Source organism: Vicia villosa, linkage group LG6 (genome assembly GCF_029867415.1).
Source record: "Vicia villosa cultivar HV-30 ecotype Madison, WI linkage group LG6, Vvil1.0, whole genome shotgun sequence".
In the NCBI taxonomy this organism is placed as follows: domain Eukaryota; kingdom Viridiplantae; phylum Streptophyta; class Magnoliopsida; order Fabales; family Fabaceae; genus Vicia; species Vicia villosa.
In genome coordinates, this window is record NC_081185.1 from 160,944,512 (window position 1) to 160,962,418 (window position 17,907).

The following is a 17,907-nucleotide window of genomic DNA, read 5'->3' on the forward strand; positions in this document are numbered from 1 at the left end:
CTACAGTGCTGCGAACCCCAATTCCACAACAAGAACCACCCCCTTTCATCCCTTACACTCTCCACCAATCCCCTTTTCCACACACCCAGCAAGTTAATGTTCCATTTACCCAACCCAATCACTATCCGCCAAACCTCACTATTGCTCCTTTACCCCCGTTTCGTACACCCAAACTTGAATTAGCAATGTTTGATGGATCGAACCCATTAGAATGGTTGTTTCAAGCTGATCAGTTCTTTTTATTTTACAACTTACCACCTGAAAACAGAATGTCATTAATATCCTTTTATATGAAGGGTGATGCTTTAAGTTGGTTTAAATGGATGTTCCAAAATCAATTGTTAACATATTGGTTTTCATTCAAAAGGGCTTTGGAATTACGGTTTGGTCCTTCAACCTATGCCAATCATCAAGCTGAACTATTTAAATTAAAACAAGAGGGGTCTGTCACTCAATACCAAACCCAATTTGAAAAACTAGGAAATCAGGTTATTGGGTTATCCCCGGATGCTATATTAAATTGCTTTATTTCCGGATTGACTCAAGATATTCGGAATGAAATCGCTGTTCACCGCCCTACCAACATATCCCAAGCAATAGGCCTTGCCAAATTAATTGAATCAGAGCTCAAGGATTCTAAGCCTAAATTTCCAAGACCTTTTCAACCCAACTACCAAAAGCCAGCCACCCCTATTTTCCATTCCCAACCCACCAAAGCCCAAAACACACAGCTTCAGCCCCCCACACAAAACCATAAACCCATTTCCGCAACCCATCCATCTCTGCCCATTCGAAAACTAACCCAAACCCAACTACAGGAGCGTAGAGCTCAAGGACTCTGTTTTAATTGTGATGAGAAGTTTGTGACAGGTCACAAATGTTCTAGTAGCAGATTTTTTCTCTTATTGGCTGATGAGGACAACAATGAGAATCATATGGAAGTGAGTACTGATTGTGACAATGATACTGAGCAAGAATTAATTGATACTTATTTCCAACTATCCCCACAAGCCTTGACCGGTCAATTCTCTCCACAAACATTAAAATTCCAAGGTTTAATTGGTGGTTTGCAAGTAATGGTATTGATTGATACAGGGAGCACCCATAACATCATGCAACCCCGAATTGCCCAGCATCTTAACCTCCCAACTACCCCAATTACTCAATTTTCTGTTATGGTTGGCAATGGATCACATTTGCAATGTGAAGGAGTTTGCAACAATGTTCAAATAACTCTTCAAGATACACCATTCAAACTTCCTTTTTATTTATTGCCAATTGAAGGGGCTGATATAGTTTTAGGAATGGCTTGGTTACGCACATTGGGTCCTATTCATGCAGATTTCTCAATTCCTTCTATAACTTTCCAGCACCTTAACAAAACTATCACTCTAACCGGAAATTCCACCTTTTCCCCAACTCAAACATCTTTCCATCAACTGCGCCAACTTATCCATACTGATGCTATAGCCGCTTTTCACTTAATGCTTATGGAAAACCTTGAACCACACGAACCCACAAATAACCATGACCAGAAAACTAACCCAACATTACCAACAGATTTACCACCACAAATTACCCAATTACTCACACAATTTCAAACTATATTCCACCAACCCACCGACCTCCCCCCATCACGACCCCACAACCATCATATAAACCTTTTCCCAAACTCGCCACCCATTAACGTGAAGCCTTACCGATACCCACACTAAAAAAAAGATGCCATGACAGTACTAATCCAACAAATGCTGCAAGAAGGAATCATTACCCCTAGTACTAGCCCTTTTTCCTCACCAGTTCTACTTGTTAAAAAAAAAGACGGAACGTGGCGATTTTGTGTTGATTATCGCGCCCTCAATGCGGTAACAGTTAAAGACCGATTTCCTATACCAACTATTGATGAGCTACTAGATGAATTGGGATCGGCTTCTATTTTCACTAAGTTAGACTTATGCTCAGGTTACCACCAGATCAGAGTGGCATTGAAGGATACGTATAAAACAGCTTTTCGAACTTTTGACGGTCATTATGAATTTTTAGTTATGCCCTTTGGTTTAACTAATGGTCCTTCTACATTTCAATCGGCCATGAATGATTTATCGCGGCCTTTTCTTAGACGATTTGTTTTGGTTTTTTTTGATGATATCTTGATTTACAGTGCCAATTTTAGTGATCATCTAACCCATTTGCAGTTAGTGTTTGAATTATTACAGGCTCATTCATATTTTGTGAAGTTATCTAAGTGTGTGTTTGCAGCAACTAAGATTGATTACTTAGGGCATGTGATCTCTGCTAGTGGTGTTGCACCAGATTCAGAAAAAATAAAAGCAATCATAGATTGGCCACAACCACGATCTCTCTCGACACTCCGCGGTTTCTTAGGCCTCACCGGATTTTATCGTCGTTTTGTTAAAGATTACGCCGCTCTCGCCGCTCCCCTCACCGATTTGTTACGTTCCACTATTTTTACATGGAGTTTAGAGGCCGATAAAGCCTTTACAAAGTTAAAGCACAAGATGACTGACATGCCGGTACTTGCACTTCCAGATTTTACAAAACTATTTGTGATCGAAACAGATGCATCAGGTACAGCCATTGGTGCAGTCTTGTCGCAAGATGGACATCCTCTTGCCTTCTTCAGTAAAAAGTTGTGCCCAAGAATGCAAGCTGCATCAGTGTATGTTCGAGAAATGTTGGCAATCACCGAAGTTGTAAAAAAATGGCGTCAGTATCTTCTTGGTAAAAAATTTCATATTTATACAGATCAGAAAAGCCTAAGGAATTTGTTGCTTCAAAGAATTCAAACTACCGAATAGCAAAAATGGACTGCCAAATTGCAAGGGTTTGATTTCGAGATTTTTTACAAACCTGGTAAATCGAACCTTGTCGCTGACGCTTTGAGTAGAAAGTTTGCACCTCAGAAACCGGCTTTGCTAGCATTGTCATCTCCCACTCCAGATCTCTTCAGAACCTTTAGACAGTTTTATCAAACAGACACAGTAGGTCAGAATCTGGTTAAGGAAACTATGCAACAGAATACCAACTCTGATTATCGGGTTACACAAGGCTTACTATACTACAAAGATCGGGTGTTCATACCTGATATTCCACAGCTGCGCCAAAGTATCTTACACGCCCACCATTCCACACCTGAGGCAGGACATTCGGGCATCAAACCAACCTTGGCATGTCTAAGAGCTTCTTTTTGCTGGCCAGGAGTGTACCTCGATGTCAAGAACATGATCAAAAGATGTACCAGTTGCCAACATAACAAGTATGAAACACAGAAAAAGAAAGGCTTACTTCAACCTCTACCAATTCCTAACAAAGTATGGGAAGAATTGACAATGGATTTTATAACTCACTTACCCAACTCATTTGGACACACAGTAGTCTGGGTTATTTGTGATCGTTTGACTAAGTTCGTCCACTTCATTCCACTCCCAACGCACTTCACCGCAAAAGACTTAGCAGCTCGTTTCACAGTTGAAGTCTTCCGTCTTCATGGGATTCCGAAATCCATAGTGTCTGATAGGGATCCGTTGTTTTTGAGCAAGTTTTGGAAACAGTTCTTCAAACTCCAAGGTACGAACCTGAAATATAGTACGGCTTATCACCCAGAAACAGACGGACAGACAGAGGTTGTAAATCGTTCATTGGAAACTTACCTTCGTTGTTTATGCGGAGATCACCCTCGACAATGGCACAAGTTCCTCCACTTAGCTGAATACTGGTACAATACGTCCTTCCACACAGCAATACAAATGACTCCCTTTAAGGCGTTGTACGGACGCGATCCACCTCAGTTTTTAGACTATGTGAAGGACTCGACAACAGAGGAGTCTCTGGACCTCGTATTACAACAACAACAAAACATTATCACAGAGCTGAAACAACATTTAAAGAGAAGTCGACTCGCCATGGAAAAACAGGCTAATCGGAAGAGGAAAGAAGTTACCTTTCAGGAAGGAGACTTTGTTCTTTTGAAGCTTCAGCCATACCGTCAGTCCACGGTTTCTCAACGGAGTTCTCAGAAATTATCAAAACGGTTTTTCGGTCCTTTTCGAATAGTCAAACGCATCGGAACGGTAAACTACATGCTTGATCTCCCTTCCTCTTCACGGATTCATCCAGTTGTTCACGTGTCGTTATTGAAAGCATATCACAGTGAGCTACCACTTCCGCCCAACGGTTTCGTTCCATTACCGGATCTGACATTCCTTCCCACCAATTTTCACGACCTGGCTGACACAGAAGCGCAACAAGAGAGAGGAGTCATTAGCAGTGACCGATACAATAAACAACCACCAGAACCAACAACAACCAACACAAGAGAGACAGTTATCATACCTTTATCCCAACAGCAGCCGGCCAGAGTAGTTGAAGATGACGTGCAAGAGGTTCCGGTAAACCACCGTGGTGTTTTTCCAGAAGAGAAGAAGAGGTTTACTAAAGACACATTTGAAAGCTCAAGACAGAGAAATGTTTCGTTTGTGAATTGTGGCAATGAGAGTGGGGTAACTAAAAGTAAAGTCCTCTCTCCTAATATGACCGTTCCAAAGTCTGGGGCCCCTCAACCACATAACACTTCACGAAGTACAGCTGTGAACTCTGTTACCCATACCGTGCACACTGCCCCAGACACGTTCTTATCCCCTCTCGACCAATCAGAAGCGCTCCCAAAGATTTCCCCATATCTTTCCAAGATTATCCCACCTACCCCTATGACAAGTCACGTGAAGATGTCTCCACCGCAGCAGCTTGGTATTTCAAACCCTAATGCTCTTCGGATTCCTTCATCACATTCCGGGCCAACACACAATTTGCTTCCACCCGGCCCAATCCCATTGAACCTTGAGGACAAGGTTCCTTTTGGGCCTGTGAGTAATGTTATGAAGAAAGTAAGGCCCAGCAGAATTATAAGAAGACCAAGCAAGCTAAAGGATTTTATTTAATATTTAGGAGTGCAGTTAGTATTATTATTATTATTATAGTACTAAATGTATGTTGCTGGCCCATGGCCCAAATAGTGCAGCAAACCCTACTATATATATGCTGTATGTTGCTCCTTATTGATAAGAAGAAAAGTTTGTTTTATCTTATTATCCTTTTATGTATTCTTAGATCTAAAGTTAACCTAGCATAGTCTAACAGATGCACAAACAGGAAAAGATTCATTTCCAATAATACTCTAATAATAGTAATATGTACTACTAGATTGAAGAGATTCACCAACTTTCTTATGATCCCGAAAAACAAAACCAAAAAATGAAATGCATTTAAAATAAAAGCGCCAATAACAAAACGGTATCAGTATATCTCCCACTCATACTCCCTGTTTTGTAACTTGTGCCTTCGTCGGGAAATTAAGTCGCTCTTAGCAGTAATTTAATGGAGTAACAGTGTAATGTTACGGCTTCTGTGGCTTTTATGCTACTCAAAACAAAATCTTTACTGTTTCTCTCACTCTATATATTTGCCGAGCAAGGTATCATTGTTTCCTTACATTAATGCTACATTTTTATTTGACAATAGTGCCTGTTAATATTTTCATGTAAACCATCAACTTTCTTTGTGTTCTAACAGATTTTAGAGATATGGAACATGAACAATCTGCTGATGAGATGTTTGAGAAATTTACTTGGAAGATTGAAAACTTTTCTCGTTTGAACACGGATGAGGTTTACTCTGAGCCTTTTGTCTTATGTGGTTATCCATGGTATGATATTTTAATTAATGAATTCCCAAATGTTAGAATTTACGTATTGGATTGGATTAGAAGAAATTATGTTCTTTACCGTGATTTAAATTTTTTTGTTTAAATCTGATTTGGTTTTGGTTTAGGAGGATTAGTCTGTTTCCAAAAGGGAACCTAGTAGGGAACTCCTTATCAATTTTTTTGGAGGTTATTGAAACTGCCAATATGTCTGAAGGATGGAACAGATATGTGAATTTTAAACTTGCAGTATTCAATCAGCTCAATACCGACATGACAATCTGTCGTGGTAGCGCATTTGTACATTATTATAATACTTTCCATTCATCTATAACTTTTATAAAAATATAGTAAGCGTTTTTTCTATTAATTTTATAAATTTGTTAGGATCTGTCATCAGAAAATTCAATGCAAGTCACAAGTTCCGGGGCTACTCTTCTTTCATTCCTTTAGATGAGCTTCATGATCCTGTGAAGGGGTTTATTGTGAATGATACGTGTATTGTTGGTGTAAAAATTTGTGTTTGCAAGTCAAGCCAGGAGAAGCGAATAAGTCAAACTGCATCCCTTATATTTGAATGCAAAAATGTAGAAAACCTTTCACCAGTTTCTATAGAACCTACTGAACAAGATGATGAAGAGTTGGTGTCTGATGCGTTGGGAAAAGTTTTGTATTTCCTTAAGACTAAGAAAGTGAAAGATATGAATGAAGAAGCTTGTAAGAAACTTCACGGTTTGTGGGATGTAATTGAGAAATTTAAATTTGATGTTACTTGGTTAGAGCATTCTTTTCAATCTGCCATGGGAATGAAAAGTTTGGTGGAAAAAGCTACGCAAGTAGAAAAACTGAAGGATTCTATGTTAGCCCTAGAGCTTGAAACAGAGAGGATAAAGACAAAGTTGGCTGCTGCTGAAATAAATCTGGATGTAGAAAAAGACTTGTTGAAAGCAAAAGGTTTCAACGATATTGATTTAGATTCTAAGTTGCAATGTGAGAGTTGGAGAGCATAGATATATAGCTAAATAATGTGAGAGCTGTGTTTTTGGAATTAATACTTTCTATTCCACCTGTTTTCTCGATGATTATAGTATTTCTTATTTTGTACTACACCAATAGTCTCTTTTACTTGCGCACTAAAAGCGTCAAATAGTATAGATTTCCTTTTGAATTTTCAATACATAAATTACTATACACTTGGCTAGTTTTGACATTAAATTAAGAGCTTTGCTAAGTTTACACTGTATTTGAGTATACCATGTCATACACAAATTTTTTTTACACACAAACCAATGCAAAATAAATTATTAAAAAATAAAACTTGTATGTATTATGTAGTATATTTTACAGTGTAGGTGTTGAAAATGAGTGCAAGAATAACTTTTCTCTTAAACTAATTAGATGTGTATATGTTTGGATAAACCATCAATTCTGTCAAACCGACCCAAACCTGAAAAAAAAGAGGTGCGAGAGTTAAGTGAGTCACTGTAGTTTCCGAAAATAAAAAACTATGGGTTTCGGATAAATTCAAACTCAATCAACTCACTCAACCCATAAATTTTATCATAAATTATAAAATACTTTTGTTTTTCAGGTTTCTTAATTATTTGATATAAACTATAATTATATTTTATTATTTAAGTTTGACTGAAAGTATTTATGTGTAATTCAAGACTCCTTTTTAGGATTTTTTTATTTATAAAACAAATCTAAGTTTTTTAAAAAAATTACACAAATAATCAAACTTCTAAATTATTTATGCATATGACCAATTTTTTTTAAAAATAACACATTGTCGCCGGTAAATAATAGACTCAAGAAAGTAAACTACAAAAGTAAAGGATATAGACTCAAGAAAGTAAACTGCAAAAGTAAAGGATATAAAAAAAAAATCACACTCAGCTTTTAACTTTTTCTTCCTCACTTTTCACTTTTCGCTTTCAAGTTTCAACTGTTCACCCTTAGACAAAGAAGGCACCCGTACCCCTAGTGGATTGGTGACGGATTTTTTGCTTAACAAAGAAGGCACTTCTAGATTTAAGCTTTGTATTTAAGGGTCTTGCATTCTTAGTCCTTGACTCCTTGAATTCATCTTTTTGTTTGATGCTTTTCTTTTCTATTTAAAAAATAAGTTTCAACAGTTCACCGACCGACGCCTCCCACCCACGCTCCAGCCTCCGGCCGTCGCTCTCCGTACGCTGCCACCACGATCCACCGGCACCACCGCGTCCCAAAGGTAGTCTCTTTTCCTCTTCGCGTTTTGCTTCGACAGTGTAACATTGTTTCGTTTTTTTTGTTTGCTTCGACAGTGTTGCTTGATGTTAATGCTTGCTTCATTTCTTGAATCATCCAGTATTGTTGCTATTTTCTAGTTTTTGTTTCATGAGATTTTACTATAAATATTTTTGTTGATTTTAATTATGCATTTTAACAACTGTTTTGTTTCTCAAATGCTTTTTGTGAACTTTCCAAACATAGGCTTCTTCTCTTACGTTACTTTTGTATTCTGGCAGAGTTTTGAGATATGGAGCATGAACAGTCTTGTGTTGAGAAATATGAGAAATTTACATGGAAGGTTGAAAACTTCTCTAACTTGAAAACCAATAAAGTTTACTCTGAGCCTTTTGTCTTAGGCGGCTATCCATGGTATAATTGAATGAATTTGGAATTCCCACATGTTAGAATTTACTTACTTTTTAACACTATTTACATTATTGTGTTTTCGTGTGTTATGGTTTTTCTATAGGAGGATTCTTCTGTTTCCAAAGGGGAGAAATGAAGCCAATTACTTATCCATTTATTTGGAGGCTATGAAAACTGCTAATATGTCTGAGGGATGGAACAGAGATGTCCAATTCAAGTTTCTTCTATTCAATCAACTGGATACAAAGATGACCATCACAAAAGGTATTTTTTTTATTTACAAAATGTTGTTTGAGTTTTGTGTATATTAATAGTAATGGCATGCTTTCGTTTTTCTTTTTTCAACACAAAAACTAAATTGCCTCTTGATATATAAATTTTCCAGAAACTAGCCATAAATTCAATGCAGGTGAGGATGACTGGGGTTATACTACTTTCATGACACTTGCGGAGCTTCATGATCCTAAAATAGGGTTTATTGTGAAGGATGCTTGTATTATTGGTGCTGAAGTTTTTGTTTCAAAGTCAACACATGAGAAACCAGTAAACTTAGGTGGATCTCTAAAATTTGGAAGTCAAAGTGATGTCATTGAAGTCCAAATTCCAGAGTCAGAAATCACAAATAAGGAAACTCTTCCATCAGTTTCTAATTTAGTTTCCAATGAAACTTCTAAAAAATCTGATGCAGAATCGGGGTATGCTGCAATGGGGAAAGTTCTTTATTTCCTTAACACTAGAAAAGTGAAAGACCTGAATGAACAATCATGCAAGGAACTTCAAGTTCTTTGGGACGACCTTGCCAAATATAAATTTGATATTACTTGGCTAGAGCCACAAGTTCAATCTGCTTTAAGAAGTAGAAGTTATGTGGAGAAATCTCTGGAGGTAGAAAAACTGAAAGGGAATGTTGCTGATCTAGAGCTGGAAACAGAGAGGCTAAAGGCAAAATTGGCTGCTGCCGAAGTAAATCTTGAGATAGAAAGGGATTTGTTGAAAGCTGAAGGTATCAAAGAAAGAGATTTGGATTCTGAATTGGGTTCAGGGAGTTGGAAGTGATAGACCATAGTTAAACATGAGTTTTTTGGAGTTACTTATGAATTGCACTTACAAATTGTACTTTCGTGGTAATAGTTTCCATCGTGTGTTGATGAAAATATAAGCTGAATGTGTATCTCTAGTCCAGGCCATTATAAATTAGTAGGCTGTACAATTGGAAAATGAAAATCAGAGTTATTAGGCATTGTTTTTACTTGGTTACATGACTATATAAAGGGAAAAATTACACCATTTAAAAAAGTAGTTAAAAATCGTTTGTGGGAACGCGTGAATGAATTAATTTCTAACAAAATATAACTAGATATAACAAATTAGTATCCAAAACAATATTTACTGACTTATTTGGAAAGGGTGGTAAGAATATTAAAATTATTGTCCACAATGGTGCACCCTTTCAAAAACTGGAGAAAAAAACTATCAGTAAACTCAGACTTCAAATACATTCACATCTTTCAAAGTAAGTATTTATCTATATTTCACAATACTATAATACAAAAACATAAGAGAATAAATAAATTCAAATACAAAATTTAAATGATTTTGGCTGGTGTATCTTAGAACGAAGAATTTGAATTCTATATATAACATTGAACTTATTTTTCCTTCGCTAAACTAAACGATATGAGATTTATACTAACTTTAATCTTATATATAACCTTGAACTCCATTTTCTTTCACAAAATTAACCAATATAAGACTTCTTCAAGTTATATATTTTCTACCAACCTCAACATTATATTAGTCTCATAATAATTATTTTTTGTCACTTTTAAATATTTTGAATTAAGTCTCCTCTAATTTTTTCGGACAACTTCAAAATAAGGGATGGGGATTATGAACAGACATTCCCTTAAAAAAGATTTTCAAAAATCAAAGTTTAAAAAACGCACGAGAGCTGAAGTTTGAAAACTTTTTGCAAATCCAATTATGCAATTGAGTATACGTGTAAATATGCATACAAATAAGAATGCAATAACAACTAGATGATAAATCTATTAAACAAGAATAGGATAATTAATCTAATTTGGATTCGAACAAGACCACCTCACCGAAAAATTTGAGGCTATGTTTGTGAGTTTGGAGGGGAATGGATGAGAAGACTTCCGAAAACGAAATTTTTAAAAAAATATAGAACAATATTTGATTTTTTTTTTAAAAATAATTTTGTTTAGAATGATAAAAGAGTCATTATTATTACTAAATTGTTAATTTTCAAAATAGTATAACAACCTAAAAGATATTTGAAAAATTTATGTAAGCCCTCTAAAATCCTCATTCAATAAAATTTTTGAGTTCTCTATTTTATAAGATTTTTAGTGTTATGAATAAAATCAAACCCTCTAAAATTTTCCTACCCAAAATCTTTTTTTTTTCCACTCAATTCTTTCTATTTTCCAAAACTCCCCCTTCCTTCCACTCCAAACTCGCAAACAAAGCCTGAAAATCCCCCTCTCATATCTCTAATTATGTCCTGTGAGAATGATGAAGAGACAAACTAAATTTTGTTTCATTTAATTGTATTTGCTTTGTTGTTTTAAATGTTTTCCTTTCTTTCATCGATTCTCTGCTTTCTTATACTTTGAATTCTAGTATTCTTGAATGAATAAAACAGTTTTTTCAGGTGAAAGATAATATGGTGAATTTGAATTATTTCTCTATTATAGGGAATTACATAAATAATAATTGATTTAATATTATATAAATTGAATGGGCATAATTGATTTAATATTATATAAATTGAATAGGCATGATTGATTGTGGGTGACCTACTACTAAGTAGTTTAGTAGTGTGTAAAGAAATAATATTTACATTTATATCCAAAATATTTTTTTTAACTTGACCCCAAAATTTATGATAAATTACATTAACAATTTTATTAATTAAAAAGTTGAAAAATTGAAATATGTTAAAACATAGTCTAATAATAGTAATAGTTAAAAAAATAACATTATAATATATGTATTATATATTAATTAAATTATTAAAACAATTGAAAATTTTATAGTTGATAAGGATGGGAGGGAGGGGTTTAACCACTACTAGCATACTTTATTCATCCATTTTTTTTCATGTACTACAGCACTAAGAGATGCGTTGTCATCATCAAAAATGGGGAAAATGTGTAAATATGTTCTTTCAAGTATAATTAGGAAGTGATCAAAGCTCTTAAATAAGCAAGAAATGCTTAACCCGGATAATGTCATGGTTTTGATGATGACAACACTTGAAGCAATAAATGAGGATAGCACTAGAAATGTCATTTATGTGATAAAATTTGATCATATTAGGCCACTTTATTTCAAGTTGTATGGCTATCCTAAAGGTACAACTCAGCTTAAGGATGACCAAGTAGTGGCTTTCATTCAAACATGCATGATTATCTTATTAGAATTATTAATCAAAAGGTACAACGTTTATACCAAATAACACTTAGCGATCATAGAAATTACAATGTGAATTTATGAAAATTGTACGTGAAAGTAAAAAAAAAAAAGTTTTCTTTTATGGTTGTCAAGACCCCTTTTTATAGAGTTATAGAATTAGGTTAAAATCCATAAGAGAAAATAGCCCATATCCAAAAGCTCAACAACCCATCTTGGTCACCAAAATTGTGAACCTGAACATATTTGTGTCCAAGTGCAAAAATGATCAAAAATAGCAACAAAAAAAAAAAGTCCAAAGTGCACCAAGTGAGAATTGAACCCATGACCATATGCTTGCAAAATTTTCTCCTTACCAATTGTGCTATTTCATTTATTCGAAATATGAAGACATTTGAGAGCAAATGAAGGATGGGCAACTTTATTATTTTTAAAATACAAATATTTAAAATAAACTATTATATTTTAAATAAGCCAAATTAATACTAACACCAAACGTTAGTAAACTTGAATAAAAACTTATAAAACCAAATGTTATAAATAATTTTAAATGTTATAAATAAAGCGGGCAAATTTTGGGGTATGACAACTGTCAATGACTACCTATTGTCAAGAGATAGGTCGAGAAGAGTCATCAAGCCACCTCAGAGACTTGGGTATGCAGATCTTATAGCTTATGCCTTAATCTATGCAAGTGAGGTTCTAGACGAAGAACCTAGAGACTATAAGGAAGTTATGAGGAGTCGAAATAAGAATGAATGGCTGAAGACTATGAATGATGAGATGAAATCTCTTCATGATAATTACATCTGGGAACTGATCAAGAAACCTGTTGGAGCATGGTTAGTCAGCTATAAATGGATTTTTAAAGTTAAGGAAGGAATCGAAAGTGTGATGTCGAAAAGATACAAGGCAAGGTTGGTCGCAAGGGGTTTCATTCAGAAAGAAGGTGTCGAATTCAATAATGTGTTTTCTCCTATTATGAAGCATAGGTCCATTCGAAAGTTACTTGCCATGGTGGCATAGTTCGACCTTGAACTATAACAGATGGATGTGAAGACTACGTTCTTGTATGGTGATCTAAATGAAACAATCCTGATGAGGTAACCTGAAGGGCATGTCGAAAATGGGAAGGAAGAATATGTGTGCCAGCTGAAGAGATCTTTATATGGGCTGAAACAATCTCCTCGACAATGGAATAGGAGATTCGACAAGTTTATGGCACGCATAAGTTTCGTTAGAAGCCAGTTCGACCACTATGTTTACTTCAGATTTCGACTTGGTAATTCGTTTGTTATTTTGTTGCTTTATGTGGATGATATTCTCATAGCAATGAGGGTGAAGGATGAAACTCAATAAGGAGTTCGATATGAAGGATCTGGGAGCTGCTTCTAGGATTCTTGGAATTGACATTCAAAGAGATAGAAAGAAGTCGAAGTTATGCTTATCTCAAGAGGCATATCTATGAAAGATTCTCGAAATGTTTGGTATGTCAAATTCGAAGCCAGTTGTGACTCCGACAAACCCTTAATTCAAGCTGAGTATAGATCAGTGTCCCAGTACTGATGTCAAAAGAGAATATATGAAGAACATCCCATATGCTAATATAGTTGGTTCTTTGATGCATGCTATGGTATGTACTAGACCCGACATAGCATATGCAGTAAATCTTGTAAGCAGGTACATGGCGAATCCTAGAAAGGCTCACTGGCAAGCATTGAAGTGGATTTTAAGGTACATAAACGGGTCTCTGAATAGGGTCCTAATTTATGGTGGAGCCTTAGGTGAAGATAGTAAAGAAGTAATCGAAGGATATGCCGACTCTCATTATGCAGGTTCTATGGATTCTGGATAATCTATTTATGGATATGTATTCACTATGTTTGGCACAATAATTAGTTGGAAAACAACACTTCAGAAGGTTGTTTTTCTATCAACCACTGAAGCGGAGTATATTGCCCTAAATAAAGCTGTGAAAGAAGCATTGTGGCTTGAAGGTTTTGCGAAGGAGCTGAAACTTTAAGGTCGAGGTATCCTTGTTAAATGTGATAGTCAAAGCGAAATACACATGTCGAAGAACTCAGCATATCATGAGTGAACTAAGCACATCGATGTGAGGTTGCATTTCGTTATAGGAGTAATCGAGCATGGAGAAGTCCAAGTGTTGAAGATTTCGACAGATCACAATGCTGCTGATATGATCACCAAGTCACTGCCAAGTTGCAAGTTTTTCCACTGTATGCAGTTGATAAAGCTGCATGAAGAAAGCTAGTGTGTTCCCTTGATGTTGTAGAGTTAGGTCCAAGGTGGAGATTTGTGAGATATTGGATCAAACTCTAGTATGGTCGAATGGTAGCTTGTTGGTTCGACAGAAATAAGCATGAAGTCGAAGGTTGTTCACATGCAGATGTCGAAGATGCTAGGGTTGTTAGCATGTTAAATTAGGTTTTAGTGTTTAAACCCTAATTTGTTAAGTTAGCTTGTTTATTAAGTTATCTTGTGTAATGGACCTTGTGAAAAAGCACATTAGTTAGTATGTTAGGTTTTATTATAAATAGCATACTAGTCTCTCATCATTACATACTACAAATCCTAATTTAGGGCGGGAGGGTTATTTGTTATTCTTGTAAATGTAATCTTGTTTTAAAGAGAAAGGAAAGAATAACAGTTATAACTAATCCTTGTTGTTCTTCTTATTTTACTATCTTTTCTAACCCTTGTGAGTTTCTTGCCGTCTGAAGAAACTGTTTATACTTTGATTACGATATAGTTTTTCACAACATAACACTTTTAAATTTGACATATAACTTTTAAACATTCTTTCTAAAATATAATTCAATTATAATTGTAGTTACATATTAAAAAAATTAAACTTCTATTATAATAAATAATTATTTCTCATCCAATTTACATATAAATGTCTTATAATAAATTAGAAAAATAAAAAAATTAATATGAAAAGACAATTCAATTGAATTAAATCAACTATATACATTGTAAACTAATTGGATAAAAAAATACAAACTCAAAAAAATAATATTATTAGATTTATTTCAATACCTAATTTATCATCTAACTCATAAGAACATAACAATCATAATTATTTCACTATCAAATTATCAAGACTTTGCAAAATGGAGAGTTTCATCTTAAATTAAATTTAAAGTTGGCCTTGAAAATTGAGAGGATTGTTAGGAATCAAACTTGATTCCACCGGATGCAATGTCTGGGCTACTTCAGAAATTCTATTTGTTACCAGAATTTAATACCTTCTATCACCATCATTTTGGCATTGAACCTCAACATCACCAGAGGGTTTTGTTGCATGTTTAGGAAAAAGAAATTTAGGTTTTGGAACAGGTTGATTAATGGTTTTCCCCAGCAACTTATAGTCTTGCACATTGTGTCCTTTTTTTTCTACAATGAGAGCAAAACTCATGAAGATTCTCATAATTGGTATCTGAGAAGAATGCAAATTTTTACGTTCGACCAATACATTGTGATTAATGGGTTGAGTCAAGTCCATATCAACCAGGAGACGGACATACTGACTGATAGTTTTGTCAACTCTAGCCTTTGAAGAAGCTACATCAATGTAGATAGGCGTACAAACACAACTCGCAATAGCGAAAAGAATTCGAGGTCTTAAATACTCCTGGGAAAGACCAAAAAATGTTACCCAAACTTGAGCTAATTAATGTAACGATTACAATGATGGATTGAAATCCGTCGTCCAAGCAAAACGCTTCAACGTACCAAGATTTAAGGTAAGGGATCCCAAAGCCCTAACTCTTCTCATGTCTTGAACACACGAGAATGTGAACTCATAGTATCCTTTGCCCAATGACAACACTCCCCAGTTTTTCACATCTATCCAACTTTGAGAGAGCTTTTTTCGAAACGCAAACATTGTGAGTGACGTGGATCCTTTAGGCCATAGAACTCTTCCATGATGATTGTTCTTGCATACATTTAAACAAGATTTGTATTCTTCTTCTGAAATCGTGATAGAGGGTCTATCCCATTTAATAACAACTTGAGGGAGTTATGAGATCGGGATGTCACAAACTCCTTTGAGGGCTTGAGTGAAGGATTTAACATGTTGTTTTTGTGTTACCTCTGAAGTTGATGGAGCATTTGTGACGTTTGATATTTCATTAATTGGAGGAAGTTTGATATTTGGAAAGAGGAGTGGATCCATCCCAGGAGAAAGGGGTGAATCACCAAATAAGGTCCCTAATCCTCATATTAGGACTTTAAACCATATCAACAAAGAAACCTCTGTTACCTAAGAGAATTCGCCGGGACAGGAAATGAAGATGCCCACAACGACGTGGCGGAGGAGACGCCAAAATTCTAACGTGATAAATAAAAAAAAAAGCAGAGAAGTCCAACATTAATTGAGTTTATAGGATCATTGTTCATTTTACAATTAGTAAGTTATTTCAAATTTACATGTGTATCTAAATACATTTTATACCGTATCAAATTAGATAATACTCCATAGTCGTGTAAACAACTAATTTTCCATCTCACGAGGCATTATCAGCATAATAGTCGATACCTATATAATACAATTGAGTTTATATGATCATTGTTCATGTTACAATTAAAGGTATGTTTGGATTGGTGGTATGAGATAAAATGAAATGGAATAGAATAAAGTTGCAACTAATGAGGTTCCATTGTTTAGATTAACATGATGGAATACATTTCATCTCGTTCCATACAATTCCTCCATTTTTTGTTATATCCAATTTGGAGTGTATGTGATCGAACAAGACATTTTTAATAAAATAACCAAACAAATGGAGTGAGATATATATTCTATTCCGCTTCATTTCACTCCGTTATGTTTTATTCCGCTCCACTATGTTATGATCCTTCAATCTAAACATAGTCTAAGTTACTCATTTCATATTTTCATGTGTAGTTTTCAAATATGACCGGAAGGTGTAGCTTTCTATGAAGAAAAACCAATTACCACTACTAGCATTTTGTAAGACATGAGGGTCCGTTTGGTGCGCAGGATATGATATAGACATGATAAGATATCAAGTAGGATGAAAATAAGATATGATACAGACATGATAAGATTTATCCTATCAAGACAGGATAATATATATATACACACCCTTGAGAAAAAGAGAAACTTTTACATATGAAAATAAGAATTTCGTGCCTCAAATAAAGATACTTATTAATTAAAATGAAAATAAATATTTTGTTGATATTGACTCATAAGAAAAAAAATTTACATTTAAAAATGAGAATTTTATGTCTCAAATAAAGAAAATAGTTAATTAGAATAAAATAAATATTTTGTCGATATTGATATGTGGAAAAAAATGTTGTGGTGATAAGAATCAGTAACATAGAACATTTTAAAATAGATATTGTGCGAAACGTAAAAAATCATTGATTAAAAAAATAGAGAAAAAAATGAGAAGTTGAGAGAACATAAGTAAAAATAAGAAAACAAATAGGGAGAGAAGATAAAAAAGGGAAAGTGAGAAATTTAAAATTTGAAATTAGTGTAGAGAGGAAAAAATACTTCAATGATGTGGACAAGTGAGTTAAGGAAATAGGGAAGGTGAGAGAAAAAGGGAAGAAAGAGAGTGAGAGAGAAAAAACCTTTTGAAAATATTAGGTGCCACTTGGATGAAAAGAAACATTTAATTGGTCAGTACTATTTTATTTAGTCAATTACGAAAAAGAACATTTTATTATGTAAATGAAATTTGAGTTAAAGGATATATTAGGTAGATCATTAACATATTCCATTCTTAGATAGATAGTTGAATTAACATATTCCATTCTTAGATAGATACTTTAAGTTCAATTTCTCACCAAAAAAAATCGACTTGACTCACCAAGTGTGGCTATGATAGCAGCAAAAAAAAATTATGCCTATTGACTGAACCCTCAACTCTTTAAAGGGATACTGGTAGATATTTTATGTTCTTCAGTGCTAAGTGAGTATACCAAAGAATAATACCACTATACATGAGATCAAACCAAGAATTCAAAGTAGATGTTGCAATAGCTATTGACCCACTCCTTGTCGTGACAAAGGTCTACACGTCAATGAGTTGTTATTTACTCCTTGT

The 17,907-nt window shown here is 34.7% G+C and overlaps 2 protein-coding genes across 2 annotated transcripts; both read left to right on the forward strand.

Moving 5' to 3' along the window:
- The first annotated feature begins 5,112 nt into the window (after window positions 1-5,112).
- On the forward strand, window positions 5,113-6,729 carry LOC131615172 (protein RESTRICTED TEV MOVEMENT 3-like). Its single transcript, XM_058886662.1, has 4 exons — window positions 5,113-5,491; window positions 5,590-5,722; window positions 5,848-6,008; window positions 6,107-6,729. The coding sequence occupies exons 1-4, from the start codon at window positions 5,434-5,436 to the stop codon at window positions 6,727-6,729; spliced, it is 975 nt and encodes a 324-aa protein (XP_058742645.1). The 5' UTR covers window positions 5,113-5,433.
- Window positions 6,730-7,694: 965 nt separating this feature from the next.
- On the forward strand, window positions 7,695-9,608 carry LOC131610883 (MATH domain and coiled-coil domain-containing protein At3g58250-like). The gene is made up of 4 exons (XM_058882943.1): window positions 7,695-7,952; window positions 8,230-8,362; window positions 8,463-8,623; window positions 8,745-9,608. Exons 2-4 carry the CDS (start codon window positions 8,241-8,243, stop codon window positions 9,413-9,415), a joined length of 954 nt encoding a protein of 317 aa, XP_058738926.1. The 5' UTR covers window positions 7,695-7,952; window positions 8,230-8,240; the 3' UTR covers window positions 9,416-9,608.
- The last annotated feature ends 8,299 nt before the right edge of the window (window positions 9,609-17,907 follow it).